Source organism: Chlamydotis macqueenii, chromosome 28 (assembly GCF_036417535.1).
Source record: "Chlamydotis macqueenii isolate bChlMac1 chromosome 28, bChlMac1.mat, whole genome shotgun sequence".
Taxonomy (NCBI): domain Eukaryota; kingdom Metazoa; phylum Chordata; class Aves; order Otidiformes; family Otididae; genus Chlamydotis; species Chlamydotis macqueenii.
Genome location: NC_141583.1, coordinates 1,704,691 through 1,724,651, shown reverse-complemented (window position 1 = coordinate 1,724,651; position 19,961 = coordinate 1,704,691). Strand labels below are relative to the sequence as shown.

Genomic DNA, 19,961 nt, shown 5'->3' with positions numbered 1-19,961 from the left:
GCTCCCCGAAATCCGGGTGTGAAACCGCTGTTCCTCCGGCTTTCCCAGCCTCGCCCGCGCCTGTGGGCGCTGCCGCTCCTGGAAATCCCGATGAAATCCCAACACAATCTTGACGCGATCCCGACAAAATCCCAAAGAAATCTCAACAAAATCCCAATGCAATCCTGATGAAATGCCAACAAAATCCCAACGAAATCCCAACAAAAACCTGACACAATCCCAACCAAATCCCGATGAAATCCCAACAAAATCCTGACAAAATCCCTGCAAAATCCCAACGAAATCGCGATGAAATCCCAGCGAAATCCCAACAAAATCCCGATGAAATCCTGACGCGATCCCAAAGAAATCCTGACAAAATCCCGATGCAATCCCAACAAAATCCTGACAAAATCCCGACAAAATCCCCAAAAAATCCCAGCACAATCCTGACGCAATCCCAACAAAATCCCAAAGAAATCCCGATGCAATCCCAACAAAATCCTGACGAAATCCCGACACAATCCCCATGAAATCCCAACACGATCCCGTCCCGGCATCTCCAGCTCCGCGCACGTCTGCGGAAATAACTTTGCCGGCGCACGGAGCTCCCCCGCCCAGAGAACCTTTGAGGGGTTTTCCATCCCAGTCCAACCATTTTCCGCTGGTTTCCCGTCTCCGCTTTTCCTTTTCCTGGGAATCACAGGACACCGGGTCCCCCCTGGCCTCCGGCGCTTCCTAAACCCGCGCTCGCTGAGCAAAATCGTCGTTAATAATTACAAAATCCTGTTTATCCGCGTATTTCCCGGGCCGCGGGCACACGGATCGTACCTTGGCGCAGCAGCGGCTGCGCTGGAGCTGCTAATTACAGCTAATTAGCGTTATTACTGAATTAATTACAACCCAGTCGGGTTTCTTTCCGGAGCCCGGCGCTGGGCATCCCCCTGCCCTCCTCCACGGGCCTGTCCCGGGGAGGGAGACTGGAGCTGAAACTGGGTGCGAAAATGCTCCCCGGGGTTTAATTAATTACCGTTAATTAGCCCCCAGTGGCGGTGGAGCCTGGAAACCTCGTTAGGGGTGTTTTCCATTTGCGTGTTTTTAATTTGTGCGTCTGCGGATGCTCGGGTGGGGAAAGCTTGGGGCTGATGGGGCAGGGTCTTCGTTAGGCGGTCGTTAGGGGCACTGGGATGGACTGGGGGTGCTGGGATGGAGTGGGACTGCTGGGCTGGGGGCACTGGGATGGACTGGGGCTGCTGGGATGGACTGGAGCAGGGTCACTGGATGGACTGGGGGTGCTGGGATGGACTGGGGGGGATGACCTGGGGTCACCGGATGGATTGGGGGTGCTGGGATGGACTGGGAGGAACAGACTGGGGTCACTGGGTGGACTGGGGGTGCTGGGAGGGCTGGGCTGGGGGCACTGGGCTGGACTGGGGGGGATGAGCTGGGGTCACCGCATGGATTGGGGGTGCTGGGATGGACTGGGAGGGACGGACTGGGGTCACTGGGTGGACTGGGGGTGCTGGGAGGGCTGGACGGGGGCACTGGGATGGACTGAGGGTGCTGGGATGGACTGGGAGGGACGGACTGGGGTCACTGGGTGGACTGGGGGTGCTGGGAGGGCTGGACGGGGGCACTGGGATGGACTGAGGGTGCTGGGATGGACTGGGAGGGACGGATTGGGGTCACTGGGTGGACTGGGGGTGCTGGGGTGGACTGGGGGTGCTGGGAGGGCTGGACGGGAGGCACTGGGTGGACTGGGCGAGCTGGGAAGGGGGCACTGAGCTGGCTTTGGGATTCTGGGCTGGACTGGAGGCACTGAGCTAAACTGGGGGTGCTGCTCTGGGAGCACTGGGCTGGACTGGGGGTGCTGGGCTGGATTTGGGGCGCTGAGTTGGGCTGGGGTCACTGGGCTACACTGGTGGTGTTAAGCTTGAACTGGTGGTGCTGGTCTGATTTGAAGATGCTGGGCTGAACTGGGAGGGCTGGGGTGGGGGCACGGAGTTGGACTGGGGTCACTGGTTTAAGCTGGTGGTACCGACCACCAGCTCTGGGGGCACAGAGCTCGACGAGATACTGGGCTGAACTGGGGGGTGCTGGGCTGATTTGGGGCCACTGAACTGGGCTGGGGGTTCTGGGCTGGGGTCACTGGGCTGAACTGGTGGCACTGGGCTGATTTGGGGGCACTGGGCTGATTTGGGGGGGCACTGAGCTGGGTGGGAGCCACTGGGCTAAGCTGGGGCCACTGGAGCTTGAACTGGGGGCACTGGGCTGGACTGGGGGCGCTGGGCTGGACTGGGAGCGCCAGCCCCCGGCGCGGAGGTGACCTTGTTTCGGGACGCGGGGGGCCCTGGGGATGGGTGGGGGGGTGGGGGCCAGAAGAGCGTCCCCATCCCGTCCCGTCCCGCCCCGGCTGAGACCGGCCAAACTCGTCGCACCCCAGGCGGCGCCCAGGGTGAGCGGGATCCGGCTGGTTGGTGGGGGTCAGGGTGGGGGAGCAGGGGGGCTGTTTTGGGGCGACCCCCCACGTTCGGAGCTGGGCCACCGTGGGGGGGTGAAGGTTTGGGGGGGGGGGGGCACGGGGCCCGTGCCTCAGTTTCCCCACGTGGCCGCAGAGGCGCCAGGGGACGCAGGGACCCGGAGGAGGGGGGGGACACATTGGGGACCCCCAGTCCCCCCGCAGACCCCCCGCCACCCACCGCCGCATTTTTGGGCCGCTTCCAGGCTTTTTTCCTCCTTTCGCAAGCGCGGGGACGAGCCTGACGGGGTGGGGGGGGCCCACATTTTTCGGGTGACTCCCTCACGTCCCCCCCGGGCTGGGGGTCCGGGCCTGGCCCGGGTGGGCGGGGCCGCGACCCCGGGGGTCCCGTCCCGGCCTGGTCTCGCTGCGGCGTTGGCGCGGCGCAGGCCGCGTCTGTTTTTCTCCTCCAGTTTCCTGTTCAGGGTTTTTTTTTTTTTTTTTTTTTTTTTTTTTTTCCTCCTCCGCCCCCCCCGTAATAAAATCCCAAACCTCCCGGCCGCAGCCGCCCCGCCGCCGGGAAGCACAAGTTCGCCTCTGTGCGAAAAAAAAAGCCGGTTTTTCCCGTGTTTCCATTTATTTATTTTGATTTAAAATCGGAAAATTAAACCCACCCGAAAAAAATCCGCCGAGCGGCGAAGGCGAGGCTTCGGCCTGGGCCCCCCCGGCCCCGCTCCGGGCTCCGAGGAGGAGGAGGAGGAAGGACGAGGTGGGGGCGGAGGGGGGGATTGCACTGGGCTGGGCCTGCGGGATCCGGTGTCCCAAATCCCACGGGATCTGGCTGCTGTGCTCCGCGCTCCGGGATCTGCCCTGCGAATCCCCGGGGGTTTGGTTCCCGAGCGCCCTGGGTCTGGTGGGGGAGTCCCCCACCCCCCGGGATCCCGTACCCCCCCGGGATCCCGTCCCCGATCCCCCCGGAATGTGATCCCCCCCCCGGATACGCTGCCTGATCCCCCAGGGATCCATCCGGTCATGTCACCCCCCCGATCCGCTCCCTGATCCCCGAGATCCGGCCCCCCACCACCTCCCAGGGATCCCATCCCCGATTCCCCCCGGGATCCCCGGGATCCGGCCCCCCACCTCCCCAGGATCCAGTGTCTGATCCCCGGGATCCAGGCCCCCACCCCCTCCCAGGGATCCCATCCCGGATTCCCCCGGGATCCCCAGATAACATTCCTGATCCCCTGGGGATCCAGTCCCCACCCCACCCCCCGGATCCATTTCCTGACCCCTGAGGATCCCGATCCCTGGAATTCCATCCCTACCTCCGAAATCCACTCCCCAAGCCCCCGCGCCGGGATTCGCCCATCCCACCGGATCCAGGTGCCACCTCCCACCCAAGGGTGGATCCCGGCGCTTCCCAAGGGATCGGGACCCTCCCCACGCAGCGCCGCTGACCCCGCTCCTTCCCGCCGCAGGACGGCTCCGCGGGGATGCCCGGATGTCCCCGCTCCCGTCGCCGGCGACACCTCCCGGGCCGCCCCGCTCCGCGCCGGACGCCATGCGGCCACCCCCGCGCGCCGGCACCCGCGGCCTGTGGTGCCTGGTGCTGCTGGTGCTGGCGGGGGATGCGGGCCGGCCGCCGTGCCGCATTGATGCCGCCGGCGAGACGGCGTTGTGCAAGGGGCAGGAGCTGGCGCGGGTGCCGCGTGGGCTCCCCGGCGCGCTGCGCGGCCTGGACCTCTCCTACAACAAGCTACGGGAGATCGCGGCGGGCGACTTCGCCGGGATGGCGCAGCTACGCCGCTTGGATTTGAGCTACAACAACATCTCCTGCCTCGCGCCCGACGCTTTCCTCTCCAACCTCCTCCTGGAGCATCTCCAGCTCTTCAACAATTCCCTGGACCGCATCCCAGCGCCGGCGTTGCGGCCGCTGCTCAACCTCCGTTGGTTGGACATGTCCAACAACCTCTACCGCAGCGTGGCGCTGGACGGCGTCTTCGGCAGGCTGCGGCGGTTGCGGGAGCTGTCGCTGGGGGGGCCGCTGCTGCGGGACATCTCCCGGTGGGACTTCGCCGTCCTGAAGGACACGGCGCTGCGGAAGTTCGCCATCAAGTCGGCCTCCAGCCTGCGGCGGTACGAAGCCGGGGCTTTCTCGTGGCTCAACACCACGGAGCTGTGGTGCGACGTGGCCTTGGATGAGAGCGCGGCGGCTCTGCCGGCCATGCTGCGGGACCTGCGGGGCAAACCCCTGGCCTACCTGCGCTTCCGTAACCTCTTCGAGTTCACCTACTACGCCGGCGACGCCGATCCCTTCGCCGGCTTGGCCGAGTTGCAGGTCACCAAGTTGGTCTTCTACCGGGGGAAGTTCAACGAGAACCTCCTCCGCTTGGCCCTGCTCAACCTCCAACGCTCCCGCGTCCGCGACTTGGCGCTGGTGGCCATCGACTTCGCCCGCTCGCCGCGGTGGAACAGCTCCAGCGCGGGGGTGGCCGCCCCGCGGCTCGACCACCTCTTGCTGCAGGACATCAGCAACCCCGACGTCCTGCGTTTCGACTGGACCTTCACCTGGTTGAGCGGCGTGACCGCCCTCTCCATCATCAACGTCAACTTCAACTACGTCCCCTGCGACGCTTGGGCCGAGATGCGCAACGTGGAGGCCTTGGACATCTCCAGCAACCGCCTGGAAGATGGTTTTATCTACAACCAACGTTGCCACTACCAGGGCGTCATGCCCAAGCTGGAGAGCTTTGTCTTGGCCGCCAACCAGCTCCTGAGCCTGGCCGTGGTGGCCACCTTGACGCGGACCTGGCCCCGGCTCGCCCGCCTTGACGCCAGCCACAACGGCTTGGGCAGCCTGCAGGAGACGTGCCAATGGAGTCCCACCTTACGTTGGCTGGCCCTGCACCACAACCGGGTGACGGTGGGCACCTTCGGGTGCCTGCCCACCACCCTGGAGTACCTGGACCTCTCCTACTCCCAGCTCGACCGCTTGGACATGGACTACTTCGCCCGGAGCCCCCGGCTACGGGAGCTGCGGTTGAGTGGCAACAAGATCAAGTTCATCCCCTCCGAGTGGAGGTGCCCCCGTTTGGAGGCGCTGGCCATCGACGGCAACTCCTTCGGCGTCATCAACCGCGGCTCCTTCGTCAACATGCCGCGGCTCGTTAGCCTGACGGCCGGCAACAACCCCTACCACTGCACCTGCGACCTCTACCTCTTCTTGGAGGAGACGCGGCGACGGGGACGGCCCACCTTGGCCGACTGGCCCCGCAACTGGACCTGCTACCACCCCGAGGCGCTGCTGGATACGGCCGTGGCCGCCTACGCCCCGCGCCCCTTGGAATGCAACGTGCCGGCGCTGGTGGGCGCGGCGGTGGCCAGCACGGCGGTGGTGGTGGCGGCCTGCGCGGCGCTGTGCTGGAAGCTGGACGCCGGTTGGTACCTGCGGGCCACGTACCGCTTGGTGCGCGCCAAGTACGGCGGGCGGCGGCCGGGCGCCGCGCGGCCGTGCTCCTACCACGCCTTCATCTCCTACAGCCGCGCCGACGCCGACTGGGTCCGCCGCGAGCTTCTGCGCCGGCTGGAGAGCGCCGCGCCGCCGTACCGGCTCTGCATCCACGAGCGGGACTTCACGCCGGGCCGGTGGATCATCGAGAACATCGTGGAGAACATCGAGAGGAGCGCCAAGGTCATCTTCGTCCTCTCCCGCAGCTTCGTCGACAGCGAGTGGTGCAACTACGAGCTCTACTTCGCCCACCAGCGCGCCGTGGGGCTGGGCGCCGGCGACGTCATCTTGGTGGTGAAGGAACCCATCGATGCCGGGGCTTTGCCGCGGCGTTTCGCCCGCCTCCGCAAGATGTTGGGCACCAAAACCTACCTGGAGTGGCCCCGCGAGCCGAGCAGGCGCCCCTTCTTCTGGCTGCAGCTCCGCGGGCTCCTGGGCAGCCCCGGGGGGCTGGGCCCCGCCGCCGGCGAGGGGGGGACGGCCGCGGATGGCGCCGCGTAGGCGGAAAGCGGTTTTGGGGCGCCGCCGCGCGCCCCGCCTCGGTTTCCCCCACGCCGGGGGGCGTCTCGAGGAGTTTGGGGAGGGGTCCTCGCCGAGGTCGCCCCCATCTTCTTGATGGGAACGGCGGTCCCGTCGCCCAAGGACCCCAAATCTGCCCCGAGCCCCCTGAGGCCGTGCTGCCCACCCGTGCGGGGTCCGGTTTGCGGGAAAACGGGAACCCCCACCCCCCCCAGCAGCATCCCGCTGCCCCCCCGTCCTCAGTCCCTTCCTTCTCTCTCCTCTTATTTTATTTTTTTTCCATGTTTTTCTCCACTTGGCCTTTTTTTTTTCCCCTAAAAAAAAAAAAAAAAACCCAAAAAAAAAACCCCAAACCCGCCGGCTGTTTATTTTTAGCAGCCAATTGAAGATGAAGGAGGAGGCGAAAAAAAAAAAAAATATTAAAAAAATAAAAAAAGGAAAGGAAAAAAAAAAAAAAATCCCATCCCGGCCGGAGACAGAGTAACCTTTGAGCGGCCGATGGGGCGATGGAGGGTGCTGGGCGCCGGCGGCTCCTCCCGGCGCTGCTGCTGCTCCCAGGTAACGCCACCCCAAAATCCCGCCGGATTTGGGAACGCCGCCCCGAAATCCAGCCCAGATTCGAGGGGGAAAATCCCGGGATTTTGGGGGGGTGAGCGGGGAGGGGGTGGCAGGGATGTTATGGGTTTGGGGGGGGGAACTGGGTGCCCTTTAACCGAGGGCTCAGCCGAGCGTGGGTGCCCCCCGCTGAGCGGGCCAGGGGGCGGTTTGGGGGAAAAGCGCCCGGTTTTGGTGCTCAGCCCCCTCTCCGCGGCGTATTTGCGGCTTTTTTTTTTTGGGAGGGGGACCCCAAAACCCGCCCGGGCTTGGGGCTGGGAGGGGGTCAGCGCCGGGAGCCAAAAGCCGCCACGAGGGACGGAAAGAAGACGTTTAATGGAAAATCTCTACGTTTTGGGGGAAAAAAAGGACAAAAAAGGGATTTTAAAAAATATTTTTAATTTTTTTTTTCCTCTCTGGGTGCCCAGCGCATCCGTCCTCCCCCGACCCCCCCAGCGCAGGCCCTCGGCCTCCCCGTGCCTCAGTTTCCCCACCTGAGCGGTGGAGACGAAGCCAAACTCCTCCAAAATGGGGACCCGGTTGTCCCAGCTGCTCTGGGGCCCTCTGGGGGGCTGGGTGTGGATTTTAGGGGGGTGGGTGCTGTACGTGGGGTCCTCAATGTCACGTTCGGGGTGCTGGGTGCCACTTTTGGGGTACTGGGTGCCAGATTTGGGGTGCTGGGTGCTGTTCATGGGGTGCTGGCTGCTCAGTGCCACTTCTGGGGTGCTGGGTGCTGTACGTAGGGCGCCGGGTGCCACATTCAGGTTACTGGGTGCTACTTTTGGGGTGCTGGGTGCTGTTCGTGGGGTGCTGGCTGCTCAGTGCCACTTTTGGGGTGCTGGGTGCTGTACGTAGGGCGCCGGGTGCCACATTCGGGTACTGGGTGCTACTTTTGGGGTGCTCAGGGCTGCGTTTGGGGTGCTGGGTGCTTGGTGCCGTTATGGGCTGCTCAGGGCTGCACTTGGGGTGCTGGGTGCTGCATTTGGGGTACTGGGTGCCGGTTTGGGGTGCTGGGTGCTGTATGTAGGGTGCTGGGTGCCACATTTGGGGTGCTGGGTGCTGCTCATGGGGTGCTGAGTGCTCGGTGCCGCTTTTGGGGTGCTTGGCACCACTTTTAGGGTGCTGCTTTACCACATCTGGGGTGCTGGGTGCCACATTTGGGGTGCCAGGTGCTGCTTTTGGGGTGCTGGGGGCTGTATGTGGGGTGCTGGGGGCTGTATGTGGGGTGCTGGGTGCCACATTCGGGGTGCTTTGTGCCACATTTGGGGTGTTCGGGGCTGCATTTGGGGTGCTGGGTGCTGTTTTTGGGGTGCTGGGTGCCACATTTGGGGTGCAGGGTGCTGTATTTGGGGTGCTGGGTGCTGTTATGGGGTGCCGGGTGCCGCATTTGGGGTGCCAAGTGCTGCTTTTGGGGTGTTCGGGGCTACTTTTTGGGTGCAGGGTACCACATTTGGGGTGCAGGGTGCTATATTTGGGGTGCAGGGTGCTATTATGAGATGCTGGGTGCCACATTTGGGGTGCCAGCTGCCATGGGCCCCCAAAGCCCCTCATGGGCCCCCCCAGCCCCTCATGGGGCCCCCCCCAGCCCCTCCACCCTGGCGCCCACGCCCCGGCCAGGCCTTCGCCTGCGCTAATTACGGGCCTGCGCTAATTACGGGCCTGCGCTGCGGCTGCGGGGCGGCCGTGGCACCCCACCCTGCACCCCCCAATTTAACTCCCCGCCGCGGGAAGGGCGATGGGTGCCCCCACCCAAAAACCCCCGTTAGGGCACAGTGGGCGGGGGGGGCTTGGCATGGCGGCCGCGGCGCTGCGGGCCTGGCGTTTTGGGGGTTCGCCCAAGCGGCCCTGTCCCGAAGAGGGGTGCGGGGGGGCCGCGGGACACCTGGCTCGGTGGGTGCCCCCACCCTGAGGGGTGCCCCCCGCCCCAGGGCTGTGCGCGGGGTTCAACGTGGACGTGCGGCGCCCGCGGCTCTTCCACGGGCCGGCCGAGGCCCAGTTTGGCTACAGCGTGCTGCAGCGGGCCGGCGGCGGGGAGAAGTGGTGAGGGGCACCCCCGGGGGGGCGCGGGGGCACCCCCCCTTCTTCAGCACCCGCGGCGTGGGGGGGGGCGATGCTGCGGGGAGGGGAAACTGAGGCGGGGAGGGGAAACTGGGATGGCGGGGGGGGAACTGGGATGGGGAGGGGAAACTGAGGCAGGGAGGGGAAACTGGGATGGTGGGGGGGGAACTGGGATGGCGAAGGGGAAACTGGGATGGGGTGGGGAACTGGGATGGGAGGGGAAACTGGGATGGGGAGGGGGAGAACTGGGGCTGGGAGGGGAAACGGGGATGGGGAAAGGGGGAACTGGGATGGGGAGGGGGAAACTGAGGCAGGATATGGGGGAAACTAGGATGGGGAGGGGAAACTGAGGAAGGGAGGGGGAACTGGGATGGCGAGGGGGAAACTGGGATGGGGAGGGGGAACTGGGGCTGGAAAGGGGAAACTGAGACAGGGAGAGGGGGAAATTGGTGCAGTGAATGGGGGAAACTGGGGATGGCGAGGGGGAAACTGGGATGGGGAGGGGGGGAACTGGGGCTGAGGAGGGGAAACTGAGACAGGGAAGGGGGAAACTGGGATGGGGGGAAACTGGGGCACGAAATGGGGGAAACAAACAGGGAGGGGGGAAACTGGGGCTGGAAAGGGGAAACTGGGACCCAAGGGGGAAACTGAGGCAGGGACAGGGGAAGCTGGGATGGGGAGGGGAGGAACTGGGGCTGAGAAAGGGAAACTGAGGCAGGGAGGGGCGGAAACTGGAGCTGGGGAGGGGGAAACTGGGATGGGGGGGGAACTGGGACTGGAAAGGGGAAACTGGGGCTGGAAAGAGGAAACTGAGGCAGGGAGGGGGGGAAACTGGGAATGGAGAGGGGGAAACTGGGACTGGAAAGGGGAAACTGGGGCTGGGGAGGGGGTAACTGGGACGAAGAGGGAGGAACTGGAGCAGGGAGTGGGGAAACTGGGGCTGAGGAGGGGAAACTGGGGAAGGGAGCCGGCAAAGCCCCCTGGCTGGTTTTTGGGGGCAGAAACGCACTTTTAAGGCCGACCGTGGGCTGGGGGGGGGGCGGTGGGGTGGGGCAGCAACTGGGACAGCGCCTGGGCAACTGGGACGGCGATCAAAGGCCGGCCGGAAACCGCCGGCGGGGGCACGACGCCGGCGGCGTGGGCGGGCGGGATTTTGGCACCGGGCCTCGAACGGCCGAGGCCTGACCGGTGATCCGCCGCCCGGCGCGTCCCCCTCCGGCCCCCGTGTCCCCCTCCGGCCCCCGTGTCCCCGCAGGCTGCTGGTGGGGGCCCCGTGGGACGGCGAGCGGCGGGGCGACGTCTACAAGTGCCGCGTGGGACCCCCCAACGCCACCTGCGCCAAAGCCAACCTCGGTACCGCCGTGGCCCGCGGGGGGGGGGGGGGGTCGGGGTCGCGCCCGCGCCAGGTTTCGCCGCTTCCGGGCCGGCGTCCGTCCCGGCGCGGGGTTTCGGGGTGGAGGGGTCACCGCGGTGCTGACTCCCTGTCTCCCGCGCCCCGAGGGTCCGCAGCGCCGTGGCTCGCCCCGCTCCCCGGCGGCGTCCATTTGGGGATGACCCTGCTGGACTCGCGCGATGGCGGCTTCCTGGTGAGCGGGGCCGGCCCGGAGGGAAACTGAGGCACGGCCAGGCCCCCGCCCACCGCTCTCCGTGTCCCCCCTCCACCCCCAGGTCTGCGCCCCGCTTTGGTCCCAGCCCTGCGGCACCTCGGTCTTCAGCACCGGGGCCTGTGCCCGGCTGGACGCTGACCTGCGGCCCGTGGGGACCATCGCGCCCACGGCGCAGCGTGAGTGGGGGGACGGGACGGGACGTGGCGGGATGGGACGGGACATGGCGGTGCCAGCGGCGTCCCCCTCGGCAGGCTGCTCCACCTACATGGACATCGTCATCGTCCTGGACGGCTCCAACAGCATCTACCCCTGGTACGAGGTGCAGAACTTCCTCAGCAACATCCTCAGCAGGTTCTTCATTGGGCCCGGGCAGATCCAGGTGAGGCCGTGTCCGTGTCCCCGGGGCCACGGCGGTGTCCCCAGGGCCATGTCCGTGTCCCCGGGGCCATGATGTCCCCAGGGCCATGGTGGTGTCCCCGGGGCCGTGGTGGTGTCCCCGGGGCCATGATGTCCCCAGGGCCATGGTGGTGTCCCCAGGGCTGTGGTGGTGTCCCCGGGGCCATGATGTCCCCAGGGCCATGGTGGTGTCCCCAGGGCTGTGGTGGTGTCCCCAGGGCCATGATGGTGTCCCCGGGGCCATGATGGTGTCCCCAGGGCCATGGCGGTGTCCCCAGGGCCGTGGCAGTGTCCCCAGGGCAACGTCACTGTCCCTGGGGTGATGCGGTCCCCCAGAAGACGCCATCATCCCTGGGGTGATTCCGTCATCCCTGGGGCGATGCTGTTGTCCCCAAGGCAATGCCATCGTCCCGGGAGTGATGCCGCCCTTGGGGCAATGCCATTGTCCCCAGGGCCGTGCTGCCAACCCTGAGGTGATGCCATTGTTCCTGGGGTGATGCCATTGTCCCCGCGGCGGTGCCGTTGTCCCTACTGCAACGCCGTTGTCCTTAGGGCAACGCTGTTGGCCCCAGGGTGACGATGCTGTTGTCCCTGTGATGATGCCACCCTCGGGTTGATGCCACCCCTGGGGCCATGCCGTTGTCCCCAGGGCCGTGCCATCATCCTTGGGACACCGTCATTGTCCCCGGGGCCATGCCATTGTCCCCAGGGCCATGCCATCACCCTTGGGACCATGCCGTTGTACCCAGGGCCATGCCGCTGTCCCCACAGTGATGCCGTTGTCCCCAGGGTGATGCCATCATCCCTGGGGTGACGCCACCCCTGGTGCCACGCCATTGTCCCCAGGGCCGTGCCACCACTCCCGGGGCACTGCCGCTGGGACATTTTCGGGGGTGGCAGGTGGCGCTGGGGCGCTGAGCCCGCCGTGCCGGCAGGTCGGGGTGCTGCAGTACGGGGAGCGGGCGGTGCAGGAGTGGGCGCTGGACCGGTACCGGACGGCCCAGGAGGTGGTGGAGGCGGCCAGGAACATCAGCCGGCAGGAGGGCCGCGAGACGCGCACGGCGCTGGCCATCCGGGAGGCCTGGTGGGCGCCCGTGGCGGGATCGGGGTGGGATCGAGATTGGGAGTGGGATTGGGATTGGGATTGGGGTTGGGATTGGGGTCGAGATTGGGATCAGGGCTGGGATTGGGGTTGGGGTAGGGATTGGGACTGGGGTGAGGGTCAGGGTTGGGATTGGGGTTCAGATTGGGGTCGGGATTGGGATCAGGGTCGGAATTGGGGTTGGGGTCAGAGTCAGGGTTGGGATTGGGGTCGGGATTGGGATTGGGATTGGGATTGGGATCATCGTCGGTGTTGGGGTTGGGGTCAGAGTCGGGGTTGGGATTGGGGTTGAGATTGTGGTCGGGATTGGGATTGGGATCAGGGTCGGGATTGATGTCAGAGTTGGGATCGGGATCGGGGTTGGGGTCAGAGTCGAGGCTGGGACCACAATCAAGGTCAAGGTTGGGATCAGGATTGGGATCTGGGTTGGGGTTGGGATTGGGATCAGGGTTTGGATCGCAGTTGGATTTGGAGCTGGGATCGGGATAGGGGTTGGGATTGGAATTGGAGTTGGGGTTGGGATCAAAATTGAGGTCAAGGTCGGGATAGGGGTCGGGATTGGGATAGGGGTTGGGATCAAAATCAAGATGGAGGTTGGGATTGGGGTCGGGATCAGGGCTGAGACTGGGACTGGGATAGGGGTTGGGATTGGAGTTGGGATCAAAAATTGAGATTGAGGTTGGGGTTAGGATTGGGGTCAAAATTGGAATTGGGATTGGGATCAGGGTCAGGATTGGGGCTGGGATTAGGGTTGGGACAGGACTTGCTGTATGGATTGGGGCTGGGATCAGGACTGGTGTTGGGATCAAGCTCTTGGCCTGGGGCCCAGGTTGGGACTGGGGTTGGGATCGCGATCGGAAGCGGGATGGGGGCCGAGGCCGGGCTCAGCCTCGAGCCGCCCGCCCCTCCCGGCAGCACCGAGGCCTTCAGCCCCGCGCGGGGCGGGCGGGTGGGCGCCACGCGCCTGCTGATCGTGGTGACGGACGGCGAGTCCCACGACGGCGAGGAGCTGCCTGAGGCGCTGGCCGAGTGCGAGGAGCGCAACGTCACCCGCTACGCCATCGCCGTGAGCGCCCCGGCCCCGCCGCCGTTCGGCATCCCCGACCCCGCCGTCCCCCATCCCGGCTGCGCTGGGGACGGGATTGGTCCCCCGGCCGACGCGGGGTCCGCGCTCCGCAGGTGCTGGGCCACTACCTCCGCCGGCAGCAGGACCCCGAGGATTTCATCCGCGAGATCAAGTCCATCGCCAGCGACCCGGATGAGAAGTATTTCTTCAACGTCACCGACGAAGCCGCCCTCAACGACATCGTGGACGCTCTGGGCGACCGCATCTTCAGCCTGGAAGGTGACGCGGGGCCGGGGCCGGGCCGGGAGCCCCGGGGTGATGGGATTTTGGGGCTGCCGGACCCACATCCGGAGGGACGGCGTCTCCTTCCCCCTCCCCAGGCACCCACGGCTACAACGAGAGCTCCTTCGAGCTGGAGATGTCCCAGGTCGGCTTCTCCGTCCACCTCCTGGAGGTGAGGCCGCCGGCGCGGGCGCCGGATCGGGGACGGGGAAGGGCCGGAGTGGAAAATAACCCTCAGCTCGTCCCGGGGCCGCGCGTCACCATCCCGAGGGGGATTTTGGGAACAGTGAGGCACCGCTGGCCTCGAGGGCTGTGACGCGCCCGTCCCGCCGCGGCGGCGCGTCACCCCCCGCTCCCCGCATCTCTCCCCCAGCAGGACGGGATCCTCTTCGGCATGGTGGGAGCCTACGACTGGGACGGGGCCGTGCTGGAGGAGAGCTGGCGTGGCCGCATCGTCCCAGCCCGGAAAGCCTTGGAGAAGGAATTCCCGCTGGAGCTGAAGAACCACGCGGCTTATTTGGGTACCGGGGCGGGGGGGGACATCCAGAGAGACACGGGGTGAGCCAGGGATGCTCCGTGTCCCAGAGATTTGGGATGAATGGGGGATCTTCGGTGATGGAGGGGTGCTCCGTGTCCCGGAGATTTGGGATAAATGGGGGATCTTCGCCTCCGTGTCCCAGAGATTTGGGATAAATGGGGGATCTTCGGTGAAGGAGGGGTGCTCCATGTCCTGGAGATTTGGGGCGAGCCAGGGATGCTCCGTGTCCCGGAGATTTGGGATAAGTGGGGGATCTTCGGTGACGGAGGGGTGCTCCGTGTCCTGGAGATTTGGGATGAATGGGGGACCTTCGGCTCCATGTCCCAGAGATTTGGTGTGAGCCAGGGATGCTCCGTGTCCCAGAGATTTGGGATAAGTGGGGGATCTTCGGCTCCGTGTCCCGGAGATTTGGGATAAGTGGGGACAAAGCAGGGCCACCGGGTGCCCTGGGACTGTCGGGTGGCCGCGTTCCGGCGCCCCAAATCCCGTCCCGTCCCGCCGCAGGTTACGCCGTCTCCTCGCTGCGGCTCCCCGGCGGGCAGCGCCTGTTGGTGGCCGGAGCCCCCCGCTTCCAGCACAAGGGCAAGGTGATCCTCTTCCAGCTGGCCGCCACCGGCTCGCTGACGGTGGCCCAGGCCCTGACCGGCGAGCAGGTAAGGGGCCGCCGGCGGGGTCGCGTGGCCGCGGGACGGGGTGGGGGGGTGCCGGCAGCCCCCCAGGCTGACGCGGCCCCCCGCGCTGCGGGGCAGATCGGGTCGTACTTCGGCAGCGAGGTTTGCGCCCTGGACGTGGACGGGGACGGCGACAGCGACGTGCTGCTGGTGGCCGCCCCCATGTTCCTGGGAGCCCAGAGCAGGGAGACGGGGCGGGTGTACCTGTACCGCGTGGGGCAGGTGAGGGGCGGGGGGCTCGGGGGGCTCGGGGGGGGCGGGGGGCGCGGGGGGCGCGGGGGTTGAGCGGAACTGGGGGGGATGTGGGGGGATTCAGGGGAATGGGGGGATGCGGGGGGATTGGGGGCACAGTGGGGATGGGGGGGTGCAGTGGGGGATTGGGGGGCACAGGGGGATTGGGGGGATGTGGGGGATTCAGGGGGATCGAGGGGAATTGGGGGCACAGTGGGGCTGGGGGGTGCAGGGGGGGATTGGGGGGCACAGGGGATTGGGGGGATGTGGGGGATTCAGGGGGATCGAGGGGAATTGGGGGCACAGTGAGGCTGGGGGGTGCAGGGGGGGATTGGGGGGCACAGGGGATTGGGGGGCAGAGTGGAGCTGGGGGGATGCAGTGGGAGATTGGGGAGTACGGGGGGATTGGGGGGACGGGGGGATTGGGGGGGATGCAGCAGGGTTGGGGGCACATAGGAGGGTTGGGGGGCACGATAAGGTGGGTCGGGGGCGTGCAGCGGGATTGGGGGGGACACGGCAAGACTGGGGGCACAGGGGGGCGAGTGCAGGACCCCCAGTCCAGGGGATCCCCCCGCCCGCCCCCGCCCCGTCCATGGGGCACCCAGGGCCGCCCCGTGCCCCCGCAGCGGCTCCTGGCCCCCGCCGGCACCCTGCACGCCGACAAGAAGCCGCAGGACTCCCGCTTCGGCTACGCCCTGGCCGCCGTGCCGGATCTCAACCACGACGGCTTCAACGACGCGGTGGTGGGGGCCCCGCTGGAGGACGGGCACCGCGGGGCCGTCTACGTCTACCACGGCGCCCCGGGCACCCTCCTGCCCCATTACAAGCAGGTGAGGTGGGGCTGGGGGGGGCTCGGTTATGTCAAGCACAACCTTATACGAGCCAGCAGAGAAGCCACTGCTCGCCCTGCTCTCGCCTCCCCCAGCGCATCGAGGCGGCGGCGCTGGGCCCGACCCTCAGCTATTTCGGGCGCAGCCTGGACGCTCGGCTGGACCCGGACGGGGACGGGTTGGTGGATTTGGCCGTGGGGGCGCAGGGAGCGGCCGTGCTGCTGCGGTGAGTCCCGGCCTCGCGTTCCCCCCACCCCCCCGACCCCCCCGGCCTCGGTTTCCCCTCGCCGCGAGAGCCCCGCGACGCCGTCCTGCTCGCCGCCAGCTCCCGCCAGATCGCGCGGGTGGACGCGTCGCTGACGGTGGAGCCGCCGGCCATCGCCGTCATCCAGAAGAACTGCCACCGCGCCGGGGCCGCCGCCGTCTGCCTGCGCGCCAGGCTCTGCTTCCGCGCCGGGACCCGCGCCCCGCGTCGGCGGGACTGGGAGATCGGTGAGGGCCGGAGCGGGGAAGGTGCTGGGCGCCAGGCCCTGGGTGTCCCCCGAATGTCACCGGAGCGCCCAGGGTGACCCCGGCCCCCACCCCCAGAGCTGCGGTACAACGTCTCGCTGGAGGAGCGGGGCCCCGGCGCTCGAGCCGCCTTCGACGCCGGCACCCGGCGGCTGCTGCAGCGGCGCCTCGAGCTCTCGCCGGGCCGGCAGAGCTGCGTCCGCTTCCCCTTCCACGTCCTGGTGAGCCCCTCACTGGGACACGGGGTGGGGGGTTTCCCACCCCCGCGGTGCCGGGGGCTGAGGGACCCCTCCACGCTCCCCAGGACACCACGGATTATCTGCGCCCCCTCAGCCTCACCGTCAGGTTGGCCATGGCCGAATCCAGCGGGCCGGTGCTGGACGAGGCGTCCCCCACCACCATCCGGAAACTGGTGGGTGCTGGTGGGGTGGGATCCGGGATCGTCCCCCCCCGCCCCACCCCGAACCGGCCGCGGGGTCACGCCCGGCTCCCTCCAGATCCCCTTCTTCAAGGACTGCGGGGAGGACGACGAGTGCGTGGCGGACCTGGTGCTCCGTGCCTCCATGGACATCGCCGGGTCCAGGTACGGGGCATCCCGGGGGCGTCCCCGCGGCCGTAACCCCCCCAAACTGCCCCCCCTCGCCCCCCGTGACTGCCGCCCCCCGCGCCGCAGGCAGAGCCCCCACGTCCTGCGCAAGGGCAGGAGGAAGGCGGTGGTGGACGTGGTCCTGGAGAACAAGGAGGAGAACGCCTACAACGCCAGCCTGCTCCTCCGCTTCTCCGGCAACCTCCACTTCTCCAGCCTGGCCCTCCAGGTGCGGGGCGGGGGGGTGCGGGGGGGTCCCCCAGACCTGCATGGCCCCCCCACAAGACGTCGTAACCTTCCAGCCCCGTGTGGACCCTCCAGCCTGTCCCAGCTTGGAGACGGGGGGTCCAGATGGGTCCCCCACCCATCCCAACTGGGAATTAGGGGTCCGTGTGTCCCTCTATGGACATCCCAACCCATCCCAACTGCGAATTAGGGGTCCATTAGGGTCTACAAGGGTCTCCCAACTCATCCAGGTGGGAATTGGGGGTCTGTCTGTCCCTATATGTGCCCCCAACCCATCCCAGGTGGGAATTAGGGGTCTGTGTAGTCCTGTATGGACCTCCCAGCCCATCCCAGGTGGGAATTAGGGGTCCGTGAGTCCCTCTATGGGTCCCCCACCCCATCCTAGGTGGGAATTAGGGGTCCATTTGGGTCTACGAGGGTCTCCCAGCCCATCCCAGGTGAGAATTAGGGGTCCGTGTGGCTCCCCCAGCCCCATCCCCACAACACCCCCCCCCCCGCAGGACCCCAGCCCGGTGAAGCTGGAGTGCACGGCGCTGGCGGGTCACCGCCGGCTCTGCAGCGTTGGCTACCCCGTCTTCCGCTCGCTGGCCAAGGTAGGGGACTGGGACCCCCTGGGACCCCCCCTTGCCCCCATCTCACCCCGCTGACGGCCCCGCTCGCCCCCCCCCCGCCCAGGTCTCCTTCACCCTGGAGCTGGAGTTCAGCTGCTCCGTGCTCCTCGACCGAGCCGAGGTCGCGCTTGAGGCCGGCAGGTAGGATGGGGGGGCTGCACCGCATGGGGTGGGCAGGGTGTCAGGGGTGGGGGGGTCTCAGGGTCCTCAGGAGCGCCCCCACGGCCACGTCGCCCCCCCTCCAGCGACAGCACGGAGGCCACGCCGGAGGACAACGCCGTCCGGCTTTCCGTCCCCATCCGCTACGAGCCCGACCTCTTCCTCTCCAGGTAGGGCTGGGGGGGGGCAAGGTGAAGATGTGGGGGGGCTTCATGGGGATGGAGGCAGCGGGGGGGCGGGATGTGACCCCCCCCCCCGTCCCAGCAGCGATACCAACCTGCACCGCTACGAGGTTCACCCGCTCGGCACCTTCCCCCACGGCCCCGGCCCTGAGTTCAAGACCACGGTGAAGGTGAGGAGATGGGGGGGTGCGGGGGGGGTTGGGGGGGGTCCTGGCTCACCCCTCCCTTCTGCCTCCTCCAGGTGCAGAATTTTGGGTGCTACCCCGTCCGGAACCTCACCCTCCGCATGGCTCTGCCCACCCTGGGCTACGGCCGCGCCACCTTCCTCTCCGTCACACGCGTCCTGGCCGATAACGTGAGTCCCTCGCCCGGGCTGGGGGGCGGGGTCCCCTGCACCCCCAAACGCTGAGCCCGGCTCCTCGCCCCCCACCCAGGCCACCTGTGTGCTGCGGGACCCCCCCGAGGAGCCGCGGCAGCAGGGCACGGCCAGGGTGGTCCCCGTGCACCCCGAAGATCTGCTGCACGTGGACAGGCTGGTGAGCGTCACCGCGGCACCCCTCGGCTGGGCTTTGGGGGGGCTGGGGGGGGGGCCTCCCCACCACGTCCCCCCCACGTTTCTTCCCCCTAGGACTGCGGCAACGCCTGGTGCCAGGAGCTGAGCTGCCGGCTGGGGCGGCTGGAGCGCGGCGGCGAGATCTCCGTCCACGTCCTCCGCGCCATCCACAACGCCTTCTTCCGCGGGGTGAGGGGGGGGACAGGGTGACACCCCCCCCGCACCAGGCTCCGGCCTGGGGTGGGAAACGCGGCTTGGACCCCCCGCTTGCCCCATCCCCAGGCCAAATTCCGGAGCGTGAGGGTGGCCAGCGTGGCCTGGCTGGAGGCGCCGGGGAGCAGCGTGCTGCTGCTGGAGGAGGGGGCGCATCGGAGGGAGGTAGGAGACCCCCAAACCCAAACCCGGGGTGCAGGGCTGTGGGGACACCCCCGTCCCCTCTCGCTCCCCCTTCTTTTGTTTTTTCTTTTTTGTTTTTTTTTTCCCGCAGACGCTGCTTGAAATCCTCCAGGCCAAGCGGGTGCCCGTCTCCCTCTGGATCCTGGTGGGCAGCATCCTGGGGGGGCTGCTCCTCCTGGCGCTGATCATCGTCGGCCTCTGGAAGGTGAGAGAGGGGCTGGGGGGGTTATGGGGGGGTACGGCAGGGGACGGGGGGAGCTCTGCTCGTGCCCCCACGCTCCCCACAACCCTCTCCCTCTCGCTCCAGTTGGGCTTCTTCACCCGCAAGAAGCTCCCCGAGGAAGAGGAGGAGAAGGAGCAGTGAGGGCAGGCGGTGGCCCCTCGAGCCCGGCACTTTTTGGGGGGGGGAACGCGTCCCTTCCCCAGCCTTGGGGACAACCGGGGGCTCGGGACCCCCGCCGCCCCCCCCCCGGCTCGGCTGCGGCTTTGCGGAGGGCGACGCCTGGGTTGCGCTGGCACGCGGGCGCGGCCAGGCGAGGTCGGGGGGGTGGGGGGCCGGCGGCGGGGAGAAGGAGCCCCCCCTCCACCCCCAGGTAACCCCGAAGGACTTGGGGGAGGTTGTGGCGGTGGGGAAAACGGCGAGGGGGACGGGGAAGGGCCCGGGCTGAGGAAGCAGCTCCCCCAATAAAGCTCGGCCCCGCGGGGATGCTCCAGCGTGTGGTACCCACCCTGCTCTGCCTGCATCCCTGGCACCGCCCGCACCCCAACGCTCCGGCCTGAGGCCAAGGGGCAGGAGAGGTGTCCCCCCCCCCACCGTGCTGCGCTACGAGGGGCGCGTGGCCTGCGGAGACCCCCGACCTCCCCGCTGGGGGCCTAGCG

At 67.3% G+C, this 19,961-nt stretch overlaps 2 protein-coding genes across 2 annotated transcripts; both read left to right on the top strand.

Annotated features, from left to right (window-relative positions):
• Positions 1–3,938: 3,938 nt before the first annotated feature.
• Positions 3,939–6,673, top strand: LOC147597260 (toll-like receptor 2). Its single transcript, XM_086768116.1, has one exon. The coding sequence runs from the start codon at positions 3,939–3,941 to the stop codon at positions 6,444–6,446; it is 2,508 nt and encodes an 835-aa protein (XP_086624242.1). The 3' UTR covers positions 6,447–6,673.
• A 168-nt stretch (positions 6,674–6,841) lies between these two features.
• Positions 6,842–19,795, top strand: ITGA10 (integrin subunit alpha 10). Its single transcript, XM_086768214.1, has 30 exons — positions 6,842–7,022; positions 8,987–9,098; positions 10,372–10,469; positions 10,617–10,702; positions 10,785–10,899; positions 10,975–11,102; positions 12,055–12,203; positions 13,137–13,287; positions 13,401–13,566; positions 13,668–13,741; positions 13,946–14,090; positions 14,612–14,760; positions 14,857–15,000; positions 15,636–15,839; positions 15,935–16,065; positions 16,165–16,331; positions 16,428–16,570; positions 16,654–16,761; positions 16,847–16,932; positions 17,023–17,164; positions 17,682–17,774; positions 17,857–17,933; positions 18,038–18,121; positions 18,219–18,303; positions 18,375–18,488; positions 18,568–18,669; positions 18,762–18,875; positions 18,969–19,064; positions 19,174–19,287; positions 19,390–19,795. The coding sequence occupies exons 1-30, from the start codon at positions 6,971–6,973 to the stop codon at positions 19,444–19,446; spliced, it is 3,486 nt and encodes a 1,161-aa protein (XP_086624340.1). The 5' UTR covers positions 6,842–6,970; the 3' UTR covers positions 19,447–19,795.
• The last annotated feature ends 166 nt before the right edge of the window (positions 19,796–19,961 follow it).